At 47.4% G+C, this 21,743-nt stretch overlaps 1 protein-coding gene across 2 annotated transcripts in view; it reads right to left on the minus strand.

The window, feature by feature from the left end:
• LOC148148470 (uncharacterized) overlaps positions 1-21,743 on the minus strand; it is a 108,859-nt gene that overhangs the window by 2,455 nt on the left and 84,661 nt on the right. For both annotated transcript variants that reach the window (XM_087992370.1, XM_087992369.1), the window contains exon 7: positions 2,974-3,096. In XM_087992370.1, the coding sequence (XP_087848496.1) occupies positions 3,086-3,096 (11 nt within the window). In that variant the 3' untranslated portion in view covers positions 2,974-3,085. The remainder of the gene's footprint in view (positions 1-2,973; positions 3,097-21,743) is intronic.

The raw sequence follows: 21,743 nt of genomic DNA on the forward strand, positions 1-21,743 counted from the left end.
AGTCATTGTTTTTATCACACAGCAACAGATAAACCGTGACCCACTGAACCACTGCAGCCCAGGCAGCAGCCCTTGTGACACATCCACTACTGAATAATCAAATAAAGATCAAAAACACTGCAGATGCTGGAAATCAGAAACAAAACTGAAGCTGCTGGAAAAGCTCAGCAGATCTGGCAGCATCCGTGAAGAGAAGTCAGAGCCAGGGTTTTGGGTCCGGTGACTCTTCCTCAGAGCTGTTAACTCTGATTTCTCTTCAACCCCATATCATTTCCCAGAGCAATCTGCTCGGTCTTGAGTTCTGCAGTCAATATGAAGATGGTTGTCAATGTGCCCCAGTAATGCTGTATTGAGTATTGTCACGTTGAAATGGTGGGATGTCCTTGAGGTACAGGTCACTGCATCAAGGTGTTCTACAAATTTCAAATCACGAGACTGCTACAAAGGACCAATTCCACAGGGAAGTCTCAGACAGCCACAAGGGGCTCAGACAGGGACAAGGGAAGTGTCAGACAGCCACTAGGGGCTCAGACAGGGACAAGGGAAGTCTCAGACAGCCACAAGGGGCTCAGACAGGGACAAGGGAAGTCTCAGACAGACACAAGGGGCTCAGACAGGGGCAAGGGAAGTCTCAGACAGCCACTAGGGGCTCAGACAGGGACAAGGGACGTCTCAGACAGCCACAAATGACTCAAACAGGGACAAGGGACGTCTGAGACAGCCACAAGGGACTCAGACAGGGACAAGGGAAGTCTCAGACAGCCACAAGGTGCTCAGACAGGGACAAGGGAAGTCTCAGACAGCCACAAGGGGCTCAGACTGGACAAGGGAAGTCTCAGAAACCCACAAGGGGCTCAGACAGAGACAAGGGAAGTCTCAGACAGCCACTAGGGGCTCAGACAGGGGCAAGGGAAGTCTCAGACAGCCACTAGGGGCTCAGACAGGGACAAGGGACGTCTCAGACAGCCACTAGGGGCTCAGACAGGGACAAGGGAAGTCTCAGACAGCCACAAGGGGCTCAGACAGGGGCAAGGGAAGTCTCAGACAGCCACAAGGGGCTCAGACAGGGACAAGGGAAGTCTCAGACAGCCACAAGTGGCTCAGACAGGGACAAGGGACGTCTCAGACAGCCACAAATGACTCAAACAGGGACAAGGGACGTCTGAGACAGCCACAAGGGACTCAGACAGGGACAAGGGAAGTCTCAGACAGCCACAAGGTGCTCAGACAGGGACAAGGGAAGTCTCAGACAGCCACAAGGGGCTCAGACTGGACAAGGGAAGTCTCAGAAACCCACAAGGGGCTCAGACAGAGACAAGGGAAGTCTCAGACAGCCACTAGGGGCTCAGACAGGGGCAAGGGAAGTCTCAGACAGCCACTAGGGGCTCAGACAGGGACAAGGGACGTCTCAGACAGCCACTAGGGGCTCAGACAGGGACAAGGGACGTCTCAGACAGCCACTAGGGGCTCAGACAGGGACAAGGGAAGTCTCAGACAGCCACAAGAGGCTCAGACAGGGACAAGGGAAGTCTCAGACAGCCACAAGGGGCTCAGACAGGGACAAGGGAAGTCTCAGACAGCCACAAGGGGCTCAGACAGGGACAAGGGAAGTCTCAGACAGCCACAAGGGGCTCAGACAGGGACAAGGGAAGTCTCAGACAGCCACAAGGGGCTCAGACAGGGACAAGGGAAGTCTCAGACAGCCACAAGGGGCTCAGACAGGGACAAGGGAAGTCTCAGACAGACACAAGGGGCTCAGACAGGGACAAGGGAAGTCTCAGACAGCCACAAGGGGCTCAGACAGGGACAAGGGAAGTCTCAGACAGACACAAGGGGCTCAGACAGGGACAAGGGAAGTCTCAGACAGCCACAAGGGGCTCAGACAGGGACAAGGGAAGTCTCAGACAGCCACTAGGGGCTCAGACAGGGACAAGGGAAGTCTCAGACAGACACAAGGGTCTCAGACAGGGACAAGGGAAGTCTCAGACAGCCACAAGAGGCTCAGACAGGGACAAGGGAAGTCTCAGACAGCCACTAGGGGCTCAGACTGGACAAGGGAAGTCTCAGACAGCCACAAGGGGCTCAGACAGGGACAAGGGAAGTCTCAGACAGCCACAAGGGGCTCAGAGGGTCGAGAGTCTTTAAAACCCCTTGCCACAAAGAACATTGGGGGCAAAGACCCTGTGTATATTTAAGGCTGAGTCAGACAGATCATTCAGACAATCAAGGGTTACAGGGAAAAGGGGTGGAAGGAATGTCCGATCAGCCACGATTCCATTAAATGGCAGAGCAGGCTCGAGGGGCTGAATGACCTACTCCTGTTCCTAGTTCTTGTGATCTTGAATATCAATTGGGATAGCATTAGATAAAAAGGGGCAGTAATTTCTGATGGTAATTTCAGGAGAACATCCTTGATCAGTCCATCTGGAATGGAGGCTTTGCTGGAGCTGGTGTTGGGGAGTGAGGTGGGTCAAGGAGACACGGGTTTGAGGGGGAGAAATGGGGTAAGACTGATCACTGTACAAAGTTGTGATTAGTAACAGAGATTAACAGGAAACAAACTGAGCTATTAAATTAGAAGAGGGTTAAGTGGAATGTGAAAGGGGGGCATCTTGCCAGAATAAAATGGAACCAGAGATGGCAAGTCGAATTTTAATGAACAATGGGTGATCTTTGAGGAAGAGATGATTCAGATACTGTTTTAAACGGGTGAACCCTGAGATTTAAACAATGACCCTTAGTTTTAGATTCTCCCACAGGAGGAAGCATCCCCTCCCCATCTACTCGAGTAAGACCCCCCCCCCAGGGTTGTCTAATTAAGTTGCCTCTTAATCTTCTAACCTTCAGCAGATACAAGCCCAGTCTGTTCAAACTTTCCTCATAAGATAACCGCTCATTCCAGGGATTAGTCTGATAAACCTCCCCTGAACTGCTTCCAATGTTTCCTCCTCATTAGTCAATTCACTTGCTCACCTCATCTTGATGCTTCACTACCTCACACGTGTCTTCACTTCTGATGGAGTCTATCAGTCCCTCTCCAAGGCTCCTCAATGACTTCACATCATTCTGCAGAGTTTCAATCTCCTCACAGACCTCCTGGAATACAGAAACCAAAACCATAGAAACCCAACAACAACAGCAGCTAAGGGCACAGAGCTACAATTGATTAAAGGCAGTAATTCAATGAAGTGAGACAATGTGCTTAAGGTTTCTAATTGGTCAGAGCTAAGAAACAAGGTACCAAGGCTGGACCAGCTGTATTCAATAGGCCATGATCCGGTGGAAAATGTATAGAAGGACAGATTTGCTTGGAATTGGTCGGGATTTATGAGATTTATGACAGTAGAAGATTGGAATGACCCAAGTCATGAATGGCCTATAATTATGTTAAGGTCAGAAAAGGGAGGAACTTCTGAAGCAGGCCATTGAGGAATGAAGCATTTTCACCCAGTGGGGAAGGTGACATTATTGAAGCTAGTCATGAGGATCGAAATTGGTTAAGTGCAGAATGCCAACTGGGATGGAGTATTGGGAACAGTGATCATAGTATCATCAGGTCCGTATTATATTTGGAGAACGAAAAGGAGCAATGTAGGATAAAAATGTTAACTGGAGATGAGTTAATTCCTGCAAATTGTGGAGGGATCTATCCAGGATAAAAAAAAAAGAAAGAACTTTTGGATACTGGAAATCAGAAACACAAACAGAAATAGCTGGAAAAACTCAGCAGGTCTGACAGCATCTGTGGAGTGAAAGCAGAGTTTAAGGGTTACTGCAGATTATATCTGTCATAAATACTGTTGGATGCGAATCCTATCAGATTGAATGGATTGGTTGGAGAGACAGTTGGTGGCAATAAGAAATTTGCAACAGCAACAGTATGTGATGGATGGCAGTTATAGGAAGGGGGGAAAGTCTCCGATACAGTCACATAGATGGGTTAACTCCAGGAAGGGTAAGAGAGGTAGGCAGCTAGTGCAGGAGTCTTCTGTGGCTATCCCCATTTCAAACAGGTATGCTGTTTTGGAAAATGTAGGGGGTGATGGATTCTCAGGGGAACGTAGCACGAACAGCCAAGTTTCTGGTATTGAGACTGACTCTAATGCAACGAGGGGTACGTCGGCTTCCAAGAGATCAATTGTGTTAGCGGACTCTCTGGTCAGAGGTACAGACAGACGTTTCTGTGGCCAGCAGAGAAAAAGCAGAATGGTGTGTTGTTTCCCTGGTGCCAGGATCAAGGATGTCTCAGAGAAGGTGCAGAATGTTCTCAAGGGGGAGGGGGACCAGCAGGAGGTCATTGTCCACATTGGAACCAACGATTTAGGAAGGGAAAAGGTTGAGATTCTGAAGGGAGATTACAGAGAGTTAGGCAGGAATTTAAAAAGGAGGTCCTCGAGAGTAGTAATATCTGGATTACTCCCAGTGCCAAGAGCTAGTGAGGGCAGGAATAGGAGGATAGAGCAGATGAATGCATGGCTGGGGAGCTGGTGTATGAGAGAAGGATTCTCATTTTTGGATCATTGGAATCTCTTTTGGGGAAGAAGTGACCTGTACAAGAAGGACAGATTGCACCTAAATTGGAAGGGGACTAATATACTGGCAGGGAAATTTGCTAGAGCTGCTCGGGAGGATTTAAACTAGTAAGGTGGGGGGGGGCACCCAGGGAGATAGTGAGGAAAGAGATCGATCTGAGACGGGTACAGCTGAGAACAGGAATGAGTAAAATAGTCAGGGCAGGCAGGGACAAGGTAGGACTAATAAATTAAACTGCATTTATTTCAATGCAAGGGGCCAACAGGGAAGGCAGATGAACTCAGGACATGGTTAGGAACATGGGACTGGGATATCATAGCAATTACAGAAACATGGCTCAGGGATGGGCAGGACTGGCAGCTTAATGTTCCAGGATACAAATGCTACAGGAAGGATAGAAAGGGAGGCAAGAGAGGAGGGGGAGTGGCATTTCTGATAAGGGATAACATTACAGCTGTGCTGAGGGAGGATATTCCCGGAAATACATCCAGGGAAGTTATTTGGGTGGAACTGAGAAATAAGAAAGGGATGATCACCTTATTGGGATTGTATTATAGACCCCCAAGAGTCAGAGGGAAATTGAGAAACAAAACCAACGTGTCCCTTGTTGCATTAGAGCCAGTCTCAATACCAGAGACTTGGCTGTTCGAGATACGTTCTCCTGAGAATCCATCACCCCCTACATTTTCCAAAACAGCATACCTGTTTGAAATGGGGATATCCACAACAGACTCCTGCACTAGCTGCCCTTCCGAAAACTGCCATCCATCACATACTGTTGCTGCTGCAAACGTCTGAGCAGCTCTAGCAAATCTCCCTGCAGTATATTAGTCCCCTTCCAGTTTAGCTAGAATAAACAGAGTTGTTATCTCTGGATTGTTACCTGTGCCACGTGATAGCGAGGCAAGGAATAGGGAGAGATATCAGCTACAGGGATGGTGCAGGAGGGAGGGTTTTAGTTTCTTGGATAATTGGGGCTCATTCTGGGGAAGGTGGGACTTGTACAAACAGGACGGTCTTCACTTGAACCAGAGGGGTACTAATATCCTGGGTGGGAAATTTGCTGGTGCTATTCGGGCGGGTTTAAACTAGCTCAGCAGGGGAGTGGGAACCGGAGGTGTAACTACAGTGCACAGGAGGATGAGAGTAGGGAAGACTGGGACAGGATTTTAGGGTCACAGGAATGTGCTGGCAGGCAACAAGCTGGTTTGACGTGCATCTACTTCAACGCCAGAAGTCTCCGAAATAAGGTAGGTGAGCTTGCAGCATGGATAGGTACCTGGGACTTCAATATTGTGGCCATTTCGGAGACATGGATAGAGCAGGGTGAGCAATAGATGTTTCATTAAAAACAGGCAAGGCGGGAAAAGAGGGGAAGGCGTGGCCTTGTTAGTCAAAGATAGTATAATGGTGGCTGAGAGAACTTTTGATGAGGACTCATCTACTGAGGTAGTGTGGGCTGAGGTTAGAAACAGGAGCGGAGAGGTCAGACTGCTTGGAGTTTTTTATAGGCCTCCACGGAGTTCCAGGATGTGGAAGAGAGGATTAGCAACATTATCCTAGGTAGGAGTGAAAGGAACAGGGTGGTCATTATGGGGGACTTTATCTTCCCCAACATTGATTGGAAATGTTATAGCTCTAGTGTGTCGGATGGATCAGTTTCTGTCCAATGTCTACGGGGGGGTTTCCTGACACAGTATGTCGAAGGGCCGACAAGAGGGGAGGCCACACTGGATCTCGTGCTTGGTAATGAACCAGGCCAGGTGTTTGATTTAGTTGTAGGTGAGCACTTTGGAGAGAGTGACCATAATTCAGTTACGTTCAGTTTAGTGATGGAAAGGGATATTGGAAATCTGTCTTTGGAGAGGAGATGGTTAGGGGCAGAGTCGAAGTGCATCTCTCTGACAATCAAAGGGAGGGGTAACAAAGAACAAACTCCCTGGAAGATGAAAGAAATGGATGGTCAGATAAATCAGAAGAAAGATCATAAAACAGATGCCAGTTTCATAATAGAATCAGGTTGAATATAAACACTATAGAGAACTGAGGAACAGAAATGAGAGGTAGACAGACAACTGGAGAATAGATTGGTACTAAACACGAAAGCAACTCCAGAGACGTTCTCCAGGCAGATTACCCTGCCAGTGTCATCATCGTCCAGAACATTCTCAGGAAATCAATGGGGAAGGTCGTTGGTTACGGTAAAAATATTGCTAAAACCCCATCAAGGGTTTTCAGAGTTCCTTGATGAGTTGTTTAAGGACATCGACTGGGCAAAGACCAGGTGGAAAGTCCAGAGTGACAGGTGGGAAAGGAGCTGTCCCTCTAGAAGGACTATTTCAGGTGGAACTTGACTTAGCTCCTGCTTAGGTCACCCAGTAACAGTAGCCACCTTTGCTTTCCAGCCAAGACTGATTCTGAAGGCAAGCAGCTCAGACAAAGGGAGACCTTGGAGCATCTACAGGAAACTGTTCCAGGCCGACAGTGGAAGCACACCAGTGATATCTCACTGGCCTGTTGTTAGGTAACTGGGAGGCTGGAAGGGCCATAAATACAGAAGCAGAATGCAGTAATAATCTTCGCTGTCACTCACTGAGCTGGAAAATCAGCAAGAAAACTATCCAACTACCAAATCCATCGCAGCTAATGGATCTGGATTCAAATGCTAACTTCTTCACTTCTGCAAAAAACTAATTGAAACACAGGCCCCTGGTTTAGCTCAGAAACATCTTGGGACTTTCTTATGGCTAATCCTGGATCAGTGATGCTGGAAGAGCACAGCAGTTCAGGCAGCATCCAAGGAGCTTCGAAATCGACGTTTCGGGCAAAAGCCCTGTTATAACCTTAGTGTCTGTAGTTTCTTGTGAACAATGTTATCTCTTTATTCCCAATGAAAATCCAGAAAGGACTTTGAATCAATTATCCTTTTAACTGTGAAGCTTGATGCTGGTCTGTGTTAACTTGAAACAGATCTGATACCAATTCCATTCATAAACCATGTCAGAACATGGAATAGTCCAGCACAGTCCAGCACAGTCCAGCACAGTACAGACCCCTCAACCCTCAATGTTGTGCCGACCTTTTGTCCTACTCTAAAATCAGACGAACCTACATCCCCTTATCATCCATGTGCCTATCCAAATGTCCCTAATGTCTCCGACTCTACTCCCACTGCTGGCAGTGCATTCCACACACCCACCACTCTCTGTGTAAAGAACCGACCTCTGACATTGCCCCTAAATCTCCCTCCAATCACCTTAGAATTATCCCTCCCCGTGATAGCCATTTCTGCCCTGGGAAGAAGTCTCTGGCTATCCACTCTATCTACTCCTCTCATCATCCTATACACCTCTATCAAGTCATCTCTCATTCCTTCTTTGCTCCAATGAGAAAAGCCCTACCTCGCTCAACCTTTCTCCATAAGACACATCCTCCAGTCCAGGCAGCTTCCTGGGAAATCTCCTCTGCACACTCTCTAAAGCTTCCACATCCTTCCAATAATGAGGCGACCTGAACTGAACACAATATTCCAAGTGTGGGCTAACCTCGCAGAGCTGCAGCATAACCTCGCAGAGCTGCAGCATAACCTCGCAGAGCTGCAGCATAACCTCGCAGAGCTGCGGCATAACCTCGCAGAGCTGCGGCATAACCTCGCAGAGCTGCGGCATAACCTCGCAGAGCTGCGGCATAACCTCGCAGAGCTGCGGCATAACCTCGCAGAGCTGCGGCATAACCTCGCAGAGCTGCAGCATAACCTCGCAGCTCTTAAACCCAATCCCTCTGTTAATGAAAGCCAACACAACCCTATCAACCTGGATGGCAACTTTGAGGGATCTATGGACATGGACCCCAAGATCCCTCTGTTCCTCCACACTGCCAAGAATCCTGCCTCTAACCCTGTATTCTGCATTCAAATTTCACCTTCCAAAGTGAATCACTTCATACTTTTCCAGGTTGAACTCCATCTGTCACTTCTTAGTCCAAGTCTGCATCCTGTCAATGTCCTGTTGCAACCTACAACATCCCTCCACACTATCCATCACTCCACTAAACTCCGTGTCATCGGCAAACTTACTAACCCACCCTTCCACTTCCTCATCCAAGTCATTTATAAACATCACAAAGAGCAGAGGTCCCAGAAGAGATCCCTGCAGAACACCACTGGTCACCGAGCTCCAGGCTGAATACTTTCCATCTACTACCACCCTCTGTCTTCTATAGGCCAGCCAATTCTGTATCCAGACAGGCAAATTTCCCTGTATCCCATGCATCCTCCCTTTCTAAATGAGCCTACCATAGACAACCTTATCAAACACCTTTCTAAAATCCATGTACACCACATCCATTGCTCTACCTTCATCATTGTGTTTTGTCACATCCTCAAAGAATTCAATAAGGTTTGTGAGGCATGACCTGCCCCTCACTAAGCCATGCTGACTCTCTAATCAAAGCTGAAAAATGTGTTGCTGGAATGCTTGGATGCTGCCTGACCTGCTGCGCTTTTCCAGCAACACATTTTTCAGCTCTGATCTCCAGCATCTGCAGTCCTCACTTTCTCCTATCTCTAATAAAACTATGGTTTTCCAAATAATCATAAATCTTGTCTCTCAGAATCCTCTCCAATACTTTGCCCACCACAGATGTAAGACTGGTCTGTAATTCCCAGGATTATCCCTATTCCTTTTCTTGAACAAGGGAATAACATTTGCCACCCTCCAATTATCTGGTACTACTCCAGTGGACAGTGAGGACACAAAGATCATTGCCAAAGGCGCAGCAATCTCTTCCCTCACTTCCTGTAGTAACCTTGGGTATATCCTGTATGACTTATCTATCCTTGTGTCTTTCAAAATTTTCATCACATCCTCCTCCTTAACATCAAGCTGTTTGTGGATGTCAGTCTGTTTCGCACTGTCTTCAGAAACAACAAGGTCCCTCTCAGTAGTGAATACTGAAGCAAAGTATTTATTAAGGACCTCCCCTACCTCCTCCGACTCCAGGCACAAGTTCCCTCCACTATCCCTGATCGGCCCAACCCTCACTCTGGCCATCCTCTTGTTCCTCACATAAGTGTAGAATGCCTTGGGGTTTTCCTTAATCCTATCCACTAAAAAGTTTTTTCATGCCCTCTTCTAGCTCTCCTAAGTCCATTCTTCAGTTCCTCCCTGCCTAGCTTGTAACCCTCTAGATCCCTGCCTGATCCTTGCTTCCTTCACCTTGTGTACGCTTCCTTCTTCCTCTTGACTAGATGTTCCACATCCCTCGTCACCCAAGGTTCCTTCACCTTACCATCCCTTCCTTGCCTCAGTGAGACAAATCTATCCAGCACTATCAGCAAGTGCTCCCTAAACAACCTCCACATTTCGGATCAGTGGTGCTGGAAGAGCACAGCAATTCAGGCAGCATCCGAGGACAGGCAAAATCGAACCTCCACATTTCTGTCATGTACTTCCCTGAGAATATCTGTTCCTAATTTAGGCACACCAGTTCCTGCCTAATAGCATTGTAATTGCCTCTACCCCAATTAAATATTTTCACATACAGTCTGCTCCTATCCCTCTCCATGACTATAATAAAGGTCAGAATGTTGGGATCACTATCACAGAAATGTTCTCCCACTGGGAGATCTGACACTTGGCATGGTTCGTTGCTGAGCACCAAATCCAATATGGCCTCCCCTCTAGTCGGCATATCTACCAAGTATCCGACCATTAGCCCAGTACCCCATCTTTTTGTTATTCTTCCCAAAGTGAATCACCTCACATTTAGCTACATTGAATTCCATTACAGATGTACAGCACAGAGAAAGGCCCTTCAGCTCGGTCTGACTACACCAGTCATAAACAACCACCTAATGATTCTAGCCCCATTTCTCAGCACTTGGCCCATCACCTTATTACATCTCAATCCCTCTTCAATGTGATGAGGGTTCCTGTCCCTCCCACCCTCTCAGGCTGTGAGGTCCAGGTTCCCCACCTCCCTCTGGGTGAAATGATTTATCCTCACATCCCCCTCTAAACTTCATGCCCCTTACCTTAAACCCCAGCTCCCTGGTCATTGATCCCTGCGTTAAGGGGAAAAGTTCCTTCCTGTCTGTCCTGTCCAATTTTCTGCATCTCAAACATGTCCCCTCTCAGTCTCCTTTGCTCCCATTGAACATTGAAAAGTACAGCACGGTATTGTGCCAAGGATTAATCCTAATGTAAAGTAAAATAACTTCACCTATGCACCCCTCAACTCACTGCTTTCCATCTGCACGTCCAGCAGTCGCTTAACTGTCCCCATTGACTCTACTTCCACCACCACCGCTAACAATGTATTCCATGCATTCACAACTCTCTGCGTAATGAACCTTCCTCTGATGTCTCCTCTGTACCATTCTCCTAATATCTTAAAACTATGGCCCCTTGTGCCAGTCAATCCTGCCCTGGGGAAAACATTCCCAGTCTGTCCAATCTCTCTTCCTAACTGAAACTCTCCAGCCCAGGCAACATCCTGATAAATCTCCTCTGCACACTCTCCACTGGATGTGATCACCTCCATCCTAGAATGTGGATTCAGAACTGCACACATTGGCTGTTGCCTAACCAATGTTTTATTCAGTTCCTCCCTGCTCTGAAACTCCATCCTTCAGTTAATAAAGACAAGTGTCTCATATACCTCCTTCACCACTCTAACCTGCTGTGCTCGAGTTCAAAAGAAATAAACAAACATACGGCATTTGTGGAAACTCTCTGGATAAAGCATTCATACAAGAGAAAGAGGCAATTGTTTCTTACAGGAGATTAAAAATTCTTTCTCATTCAATATAAAGATGCAGTTTGAGGTAAAGTTGAGGTTTAGAAATGAAAGTTGGTCATATGAATCTGCAACAGAGAGATCATCTGGAGCTGTCTGGAAAGGGGCTAGGGTATCTGCTTTAGATTAGATTAGATTACTTGCAGTGTGGAAACAGGCCCTTCAGCCCAATAAGCCCAACCCACCCAGACCCATTCCCCTACATTTACCCTATTCACCTAACACTATGGGCAATTTAGCATGGCCAATTCACCTGACCTGCACATTTTTGGACTGTGGGAGGAAACCGGAGCACCCGGAGGAAACCCACGCAGACACGGGGAGAACGTGCAAACTCCACACAGTCAGTCACCTGAGGCGGGAATTGAACCTGGGTCTCTCGCGCTGTGAGGCAAATCCCTAGAGTGAAATGATCAGCTCCACATCTGCTGAGTGGAAGGTGATTAACCTGTCACTCTATCCAGTGCACGTCCTCAGGAATATTAAGTATTGTAGGGGTCTATCCACCACTCCATAATGGTCTGGTATGGAGCGGTACCATCCCAAACCTCTTTTCCAAGGACCACACTGGCTGAGGTGCTTCAAGTCCTGCCATTCAACCATAAAATGTAGGACAGAAGTAGGCCATTCAGCCCATCAAGTCTGCTTTAAGATTCAATGAGACCATGGCTGTTCTCATCTCTACTTTCCTACCTTTTCCCCGTAACCCCCAATTACTTTCCTGAGTAACACTCTCTCTGTCTCAGCCTTGAATATAACTAATTAGATTAGATTAGATGCCCTACAGTGTGGAAACAGGCCCTTTGGCCCAACAACTCCACACCAACCCTCCGAAGAGTAACCCACCCAGACCCATTTCCCTCTGACTAATGCACCTAACACAACGGGCAACTTAACATGGCCGATCCACCCTAACCTGCACATCTTTGTGACTGTGGGAGGAAACTGGATGACCCGGAGGAAACCCACGCAGACACGGAGAGAATGTGCAAACTCCACACAGACAGTTGCCTGAGGCTGGAATCGAATCTGGGACCCTGGTGCTGTGAGGCAGTAGTGCTAACCACTGAGCCACCATGCTGCCCTGCCTCAACAGCCCTCTGTGATAAAAATCTTCAGATTCATTCCATTTTGAGAGAAAAAATTCCTCCCCATCTCTGCCTTAAATGGGTGACTTCTTATTCTGAGATGATACTCCCGGTCCTACACTCTCCCACACAAAGAAAAACAACCTCTCCATATCAACTCTGTCAAATCACTTAAGAATCTTGGATGTTCCAATAAGGTTGGAACATTCTTCTAGAGTCCAGTGAGTACAGTTCCAGCCTATCCAACCTCTCCTCATAAGACAGTTCCTCCATTCCTGTGAACCTTCTCTGGACTGCCTCCAATGTCGGAATATCTTCCCTTAGACAAGGGCCTAACCCTGTTCAGAGTATCCCAGCTGTGGTCTGACTACTGCCTGTATAGTTTTAGCAAAACTTCCTCACTTTTATACTCCATTTCCTTTGAAATTAAAATCAATAATTGTGATTCACACACGAGACTCCCAAATCCCTCTGTGCTGCAGCTTTCTGCAGTCTTTCTCCATTTAAATAAGATTCAGCTCCTCTGTTCTTCCCACCAAAGTCCATAACCTTACCTTTTCCTACACTATATTCCATTTGTCAAATTTGTGCCCATTCGCCTAAGCTTTCTAAATCCCTCGGATAACTCCTTATGTCACCTTCACCCATTGCCTCCCCACCCATTTCTATCTCATCTGTAAACCTGGTGATTACTTTCCTCACACATTGTTAATATACCCAAAAGGTCCCCGATCTATGAACATCTACCTTACAAATGCTCGTAATAGAACATAGAACATTACAGTGCAGTACAGACCCTTCAGGGCTCGATGTTGCGTTGACCTGTGGAACCAACCTGAAACCCATCTCCATTATTCTATTCTTGTCCATATACCTGTGAAAGCAATCCCATACAAGGATGCAATTTAATGATCCAACATTTCCTGTCTTCCATTATCCTGCAAACAGGATGGACTGCCTTGTACAGGATATAACTGTGGGCTGAGCACTGACCCCTGGGGCACTCCACTAGTTACAGGTTGCCATTTTGAAAATGCTCCCCTTATCCCAATTCTCTGACTTCTATTAGTGTGATGTTTCCATGTATCTGCTGCCCTTTTCCTTCGAGATGGACACGGTCATGGTTTGAGAAGAAGCCTTGAAGATCTACAGTACAGCCCACTCCCCAGCTATGTAACTGCCCCTTTTCTTGTTCCTCAGCTCATTGTCTGCACGGCCTCATTTGATAGGAGAAAGTGAGGTCTGCAGATGCTGGAGATCAGAGGCTAGATTAGAGTGGTGCTGGAAAAGCACGGCAGATCAGGCAGCATCCGAGGAGCAGGACAGTTGACATTTCGAGCATAAGCCCTTCATCAGGAATGTGGGGCCACGGGGGGGGAGGGGGGGGCGGAGGGAGCTGAGCAATAAATGGGAGGGGTTGGGGCTGGGGAAGGTAGCTAGGCATATGAAAGGTAGATGAAGGTTGGGGTGATGGTGATAGGTCAAGAGGAGGGTGGAGCAGATAGGTAGGAAGGAAGATGGATAGATGGGACAGTTCAAGAGGGTGGTGCCAAGTTGGAGGGTTGGGAATAGGACAAGGTGGGAGGAGAGGAGATGTGGAAACTGGCAAAATCCACATTGATCCTATGTGGTTGGAGGGTCCCAAGGCAGAAGGTAATGTGTTCTTTCTCCAGGCTAGGATTTGGCAACAGAGGAGGCCCAGGACCTGCATGTCCTTGGCGGAGTGGGAGGGGGAGCTGAAGTGTTCGGCCATGGGGCGGTGGGGTTGGTTGGTGTGGGTGTCTCAGAGATGCTCTCTGAAACTTTCCGCAAGTTGGCGTCCTGTCTCCCCAATGTAGAGGAGATCACATTGAGAATAACGGATATAGTAAATGACATTTGTAGAAGTACAGGTAAATTTCTGATGGATTTGGAAGGGTCCTTTGGGGCCTTGGATGGAAGTAAGGGGGAAGTATGGGCACAGGTTTTGCAATTCCTGCGGTGGCAGGGGAGGGGGTGTGAGGGCTGGTGGGTGACACGGGCCTAACAAGGGAGTCGCAGTGGGAATGGTCTCTGCGGAACACAGATAAGGGTGGGGAGTGAAATATATCTCTGGTGGTGGGGTCCGTTTGTAGGTGGCTGAAATGGCAGAGGATGATGCGATGTATGTGGAGGTTGGTAGAGTGGAAGGTGAGGACTGGGGGAGTTCTGTCCTTGTTGTGGGGTTCAAGGGCAGAGGTGCAGGAAGTGGAGGAGATGTGCTGGAGGGGACATCAACCACGTGGGAGGGGAAATTATGGCCCTTGGAATAGGAGGCCATCTGGGATGGTCTGGAGTGGAATTGGTCCTCCTGAGAGCAGATGTGGCAGAGGCAGAGGAATTGGGAGTAAGGGATAATGATTTGACAGGAGGCAGGGTGGGAGGAGGTGTAGTCCAGGTACCTCGAAACGTCAACTCTCCTGCTCCTCGGATGCTGCCTGACCGGATATGCTTTTCCAGCACCACACCTTTTGACTGTGGCCTCATTTGTTGACCATTTCAGCACATCATCCCTCCTCACAGCTGCCTTCGTCTCCTCCAAACTCCCTCCTCTGTTATTCCACCCCACCCATTCCATCTGAAAACCCTGAAAGCAAGAACACTGAGCTCCCTCTCTCAGCCACATTCCTAGCATCAGGGCAATATTGATGAGAAGTGCCCTCAGTTTGGTTGCTTTATTTGATGAACTCTGGACTGTGAAGTCAGAAACCCATGCCCCAGCAAACACGTAGTCTGTTGCCTAATTTATTTCCTCTCCTTTTCCAGACTCATTCACTAACTTGCTGCCTTCATTTCTGTTTCAGATTTCACCTGAACTGAACTGAACCCTGGGTTGCCAAACCCCTGCCTCTCACTATCTGTGAACTGCCTCCAGAGCCAGTCCAGTTAAACCCCGACAGCAGGTCAGGAGCAGGAAGGTAATAAAGGTCACCCTCAGTGATATCCTCACTCACCTGGAGGCAGCCAAGACGATGTTGGAGAGTCACTGGATTGGATGATGGTGTACTCAGATCTTGCAGCCTCTGCTCAGTGGTCTTCAAGACAACAGTGAGATCAGTCAGAGCTATCTCAAACTGCTGGGCCTGGCAAAGTTTGGCCTGAAGCCTGGACTCCTGCTCCTGAGAGTGAAACTGTAACTCAGTCCAGAGCCGCACCAAATGGTCAAGCTTCTCCTGAATGTCTGCTCAAGAAAAGAATTTTACACAACAGTCAGCATTTGAAAAATTTTCAATCACAAATCGCCAAATAGTTTCCAGGCATGGATTGGCCACTTATGGGGTAGAGTGAGACAGTTGGGAATTACAGAATCGATAAGACCATAAGAAACAGGAGTAGGCCATTCGGCCCCTCGAGGCTGGTCTGACATTCCTCGTGTCCACTTTCCTGTCCTTTGTGGCTGAATTGGCCTCCAGAAGTAATGAACTTATGATGGACAATAATACACTTATCGTGGAATAACAAAAGATGGACAATGATTAAAGCATGCTGGGAAATAAACCCCAGCCTTGACTAAAGTGTCAATCCACCTGCCGCAGTATGCAGACAGGCTGCAGCTGCTCACAGACAGTTTGCAAATAAATCCAAAAGCTGCAGACCCTGCAACACCCACCTGGAGTTGGACTTGAACAGGACAATGGAATATCACCCTCAGGACAATCAGGAGCAGCAAGTCATTTGCTAGACACAGAGCGGCCTGGCACCCTTATTTGGAGGTGGCTACATGCACCCAGCACCTACCATAATGGACACCCAAAGGCCACCCTGCTATCAATGTACCAACACCTGGTTGGGTCTGATTGATCAGGGTAATCGAACCTGATCAATCCAATGGCAGATCCTCAAGACCCTCTCAAAATCACACGAAGACTCAGAAGGATAAGATTCACCACAAAACCCCACTCAGGGCAGTGACTCGAGAAGAGAAGACACCCCATGACACATCCTCACAGTGACCCCACTGATGGAAATGATACACTTCTGTCAGTGTCACCAACCGCAGCTTCCACATCCAAGGGAATCCGGACTACTTTAAGTGGCCCATGAGGAGACTTGTCTGACAGATTGTAAATCACTCGCTACTCAGTGACAACATGAACATTTCATAGATTCCCAAGAACTCCCTGACAGACAGGCAAACTGAACATTCCCGACTCGCTATAACGCAGATCCCTAATGACATCCCCACACCATGGATATGAGACAATGCAAAAAGATTAGTATTGACTGAGCATACTCACTCAGACTGCCAGACAGCAGTTCCTGATATACCCAATAGAGGGGGCAAAATTAAACAGGTTATAGTCCAACAGGTTTATTTGGAAGCACTGAATTAGTGGTGCTGGAAGAGCACAGCAGTTCAGGCAGTATCCGAGGAGCAGATGCTGCCTGAATTGCTGTGCTCTTCCAGCACCACTAATCCAGAATCTAGTTTCCAGCATCTGCAGTCATTGTTTTTACCTTATTTGGAAGCACTAGCTTTCAAAGCACCGTGTCTTTATCAGGTAGCTGTGGAGTAGGATCAAAGGACACAGAATAGTAACCCAACAGGGAAACTGAGAGAATTATGATGACAGTGTAGCTCAGACTCCCAGATGGTAATTCCCAATATCTCCAACAGGGGGCATGGCACAGCACAAACATGGGAACCGAGAGAATGATGGACGAAACAACTAACTCAAACAGCCAGGCTGCAATTCCACATTTCTCCAATAGGGGGGACTGACAACACACCAACAGGAGTACAGGGAGGATTTAATACAGACACCCCAGAGAGAAAGGATTCAGACCCTCTGTTTGGTGCCTGTTTGACAAATTAGATTAGATTACATTACAGTGTGGAAACAGGCCTTTCGGCCCAACAAATCCACACCGACCCGCCGAAGCGCAACCCACCCATATCCCTAACCTAACACTACGGGCAATTTAGCATGGCCAATTCACCTGACCTGCACATCTTTGGACTGTGGGAGGAAACCGGAGCACCCGGAGGAAACCCACGCAGACACGGGGAGAATGTGCAAACTCCACACAGTCAGTCGCCTGAGGCGCTGATTCAGTGATCCAAGTGATGAAACAGCTCCTGACAGCCAGACAAGACAAGGTGTAACTGTTTCTGATATATCAAAACTCACATGCATCTTACACCTCTTCCAAATCTATTTCTGGATAGGATTTAACCAAGCTATTTTCTCCACAATGGATATAGTCTCCAAATCAGATTCCTACCTCCCCTTTGCTTTCACCCTCATTTCTATTACCTACGTTTAAAGTGGTCTCTGTCTGACAGGTCAGCTCCATTTTCACTTTTATTTAAAATGATTGATCTCTTGCAGTCCTCTGCATAATCACTCGTCTCTGAAACACTGGTCTTCATGACCACTGTATCTCAGGTTCTTCTTCCTAACCACATCATGGTCAGGGCGTTTAAACACTCCTAACCCCTACCATGAGAAACAGAGGTTGGAGCATAACAGGCCTCTGAACCCAACCTCACTTGCCACTTGGGATTCATATAATCATGTTTCATTATTGTTTAAAAAAAGTGGGGGAGGGTTCAGGGTATATACATCTCATTGTGTCAAAACTGTCCAGTTATCAAACAAAGATAACAACAGAAACAACCTCAATCTCTCTCCAGGATAACCATGTCACTGCAGGTCTGCAGGAAAGAGATATTTCATCAGGATCACCATCATTGGGAACAACATCCACAAAACATCAAGCAAATCAGGATGCAAAGAACCAAGATCAAAGAAAATTACAGGAACAGGCCCTTCGGCCCTCCAAGCCTGTGCCGATCCAGATCCTCTATCTAAACCTGTCACCTATTTTCTAAGGATCTGTATCCTTCTGCTCCCTGCCCATTTATGTATCTGTCTAGATACATCTTAAATGACACTATTATTCCCACCCCTACCACCTCCACTGACAATGCATTCCAGGCCCCCACCATCCTCTGCATAAAGAACTTTCCACATATATCTCCCCTAAACTTTTCTCCTCTCACCTTGGACTCATGACACGTAGTAATTATATCCCCTATTCTGGGAAAAAGCTTCTTACTATCCACCCTGTCTGTACCTCTCATGATTTTGTAGGCCTCAATCAGGTCCCCCCTCAACCTCCGTCTTTCTAATGAAAATAATCCTAATCTACTCAACCTCTCCTCATAGCTGGTGCCCTCCATACCAGGCAACATCCTGGTGAACCTCCTCTGCACCCTCTCCAAAGCACCAACATCCTTTTATTAATGGGACTACCAGAACTGTACGCAGTATTCCAAATGTGGCCAAACCAAAGTCTTATGCAATTGTAACATGACCTGCCAGCTCTTGTTCTCAATACCCCGTCTGATGAAGGAAAGCATGCCGTATGCCTTCTTGATCACTCTACTGACCTGCATTGCCACCTTCAGGGAACAATGGACCCGAACACCCAGATCTCTCTGTACATCAATTTTCCTCAGGACATTTCCATTTACTGTATAGTTTGCTCTTGAATTGGATCTTCCAAAACACATCACCTCGCATTTGGCCAGATTGAACCCCAGCTGCTGTTTCTCTGTCCAGCTCTGCAATCTATCTGTATTCTGCTGTAGTCTCTGACAGTCCCCTTCCCAATCTGCTACTCCACCAACCTTAGTGTCATTTGCAAACTTGCTAATCAGACCACTTATCGCCTCATCCAAATCATTTATGTCTATCACAAACAATAGGGGTCCCAGCACGGATCCCTGTGGGACATCGCTGGTCACAGGTCCCCATTTGGAGAAGGTCCCTTCCACTCCTACTCTCTGTCTCCTGCTGTCCAGCCAGTTCTCTATCCATCTCGCTAGAATACCCTGGACCCCACATGACTTCACCTTCTACATCAACCTACCATGGGGAACCTTATTAAACACCTTACTGAAGTCCATGTATATGACATCTATAGCCCCTCCCTCATCAATCAACTCTGTCACTTCCTTGAAGAATTCTATTAAGTTGGTAAGACATCACCTTCCCTGCACATAACCATGTTGTCTATCACTGAGAAGCCCATTTTCTCCCAAATGGGAATAGATTCTATCCCTCAGTATTTTCTCCAGCAGCTTCCCTACCACTGATGTCAGGCTCACTGGTCTGTAATTACCTGGATTATCCCTGCTACCCTGCTTAAACAAGGGACAACATTAGCAATTCTCCAGTCCCCTGGGACCTCCCCCATGTTCAAGGATGCTGCAAAGATTTCTGTAAAGGCCCCATGTATTTCCTGTCTCGCTTCCCTCAGTAACCTGGGATAGATCCCATCCGGAGCTGGGGACTTGTCCACCTTAATGCCTTTTAGAATACCCAACACTTCCTCCTCCCTTATGCCGATTTGCCCTAGAGTAATCAAACATCTATCTCTGACCTCAGCATCAGTCATGTCCCTCTCCTCAGTGAATACCGATATAAAGGACTCATTAAGAATCTCACCCATTTTCTCTGATTCCACATATAACTTTCTTCCTTTGTCCTTGAGTGGGCCAATCCTTTCCCTAGTTACTCTCTTGCTCCTTATATACAAACAAAAGGCTTTGGGATTCTCCTTAACCCTGCCAGACAATGACCATCGCCAATCAGAGACATTCTAAACACCGCCTTTGACATTCAACGGTATTACCATCACTGTCAACATCCTGGGGGTTACCAGTGACCAGACACTCAGTTGGACTCACCACATAAACACAATTGCTACAAGAGCAGGTCAGAGGCTGGGAATACTGCAGTGAGTAACTCACCTCCTGACTCCCCAAAGCCTGTCCACCATCTACAAGGGACAAGTCAGGAGTGTGATGGAATACTCCCCACTTGCCTGGATGGGTGCAGCCCCAACAACACAAGAAGCTTGACACCATCCAGGACAAAGCAACCCGCTTGACTGGCATCATATCGACAAACACCCACTCCCCCCACCACTGATGCTCAGTAGCAGCAGTGTGTACCATCTACAAGATGCACTGCAGAAAATCACTAAAGATCCTTAGACAACACCTTCCAAACCCACGACCAAATTTGGCTACAGTACATTCACTTCCTCCTCCAAGTCTTTAACATATACTGTAAACAGTTGAAGTCCCAACACTGATCCCATGGAACCGCACTGGTCACAGCTCACCAACCTGAAAAGGAACCCGACATCCCACTTGCTGTTTCCTGGCAATTTGCCAATTCCTTATCCATGCCACTATACTGCCTCCACACCATGGGCTCTTATCATATGACTTATCCATGGTAACACATCTACTGGTTCACTCTATCCACTCTGGTTGAAACTTCCTCAAATATTCTAATAAATTAGTCAGATACAATTTCCCTTTCATGAAGTCCTGCTGACTCTGCATGATTAGATTATGATTTTCCGAATGTCCTGCTATTACTTATGTCATAATTGATTCCAATTCTTTTCCAACAATAGATATTTGGCCAGTTGGCCAATAGTTACCCGTCTTAAATTACCCCATAGTGTTAGGGATGTGCAGGTTAGGGTGAGTTGGCCGTGTTAAATTATCCCATAGTGTTCAGGGATGGGCAGGTTAGGTTGGTTCACCATGGGTATGCAGGGGTAGAGCTGGTGGGTCTGGATGGGATACTCTTTGGAGGGTCAGTGTGGACATGATGGGCTGAAAGGCCTGTTTCCAAACTGTAGGGATTCTATCTGTCCAGGTGCATCGTGAATGCTGCTATTGTGTGTCTGCTTCCACCACCTCCTCAGGCAGTAGGTTCCAGGCACTCACTGCCCTCTGTGTGTGAAAAACCTGCCTCACACATCTCTTTGAAACAGCATCCTCCCCCCGCCCCACCCCACACACACACCTTGAACCTGTGTCCCCTAGTAATTGAACCCTCCACCCTGGGGAAAACGCCTCATACTTTCCACTCTATCCATGCCTTTCACAATCTTATAAACTTCTGTCAGGTCGCCCCACAACCTCCTGCGTTCCAGTGAAAACAAACTCAGTGTATCCAACCTTTCTCCTGAGCTAAAATCCCCCAGACCAGGCAACATCCTGGTAAACCTTTTCTGTACCCTCACCAAAGTATCCACATCCTTCTGGTAGTGTGGTGACCAGAACTGTACACCGTATTCCAAGTGCGGCCTAACTGAAGCTGTGTAAAGCAACAGTGTAGCTTGTCTATCCTTTTACTCAGTGCCCCTTCCAATGAAGGCAAGCGTGCCATAGGCCTTTCTTACTCCCTTATCTACCTGTGCTACCACCTTCAGTGATCTGTGGGCCTGCACACCATGATCCCTCTGCATGTCGATACTCCTAAGAGTTCTGCC

This window comes from Chiloscyllium plagiosum, unplaced genomic scaffold, assembly GCF_037043375.1.
Source record: "Chiloscyllium plagiosum isolate Xiang-an unplaced genomic scaffold, Cpla_swu_hap1 HiC_scaffold_12, whole genome shotgun sequence".
Classification (NCBI taxonomy): Eukaryota; Metazoa; Chordata; class Chondrichthyes; order Orectolobiformes; family Hemiscylliidae; genus Chiloscyllium; species Chiloscyllium plagiosum.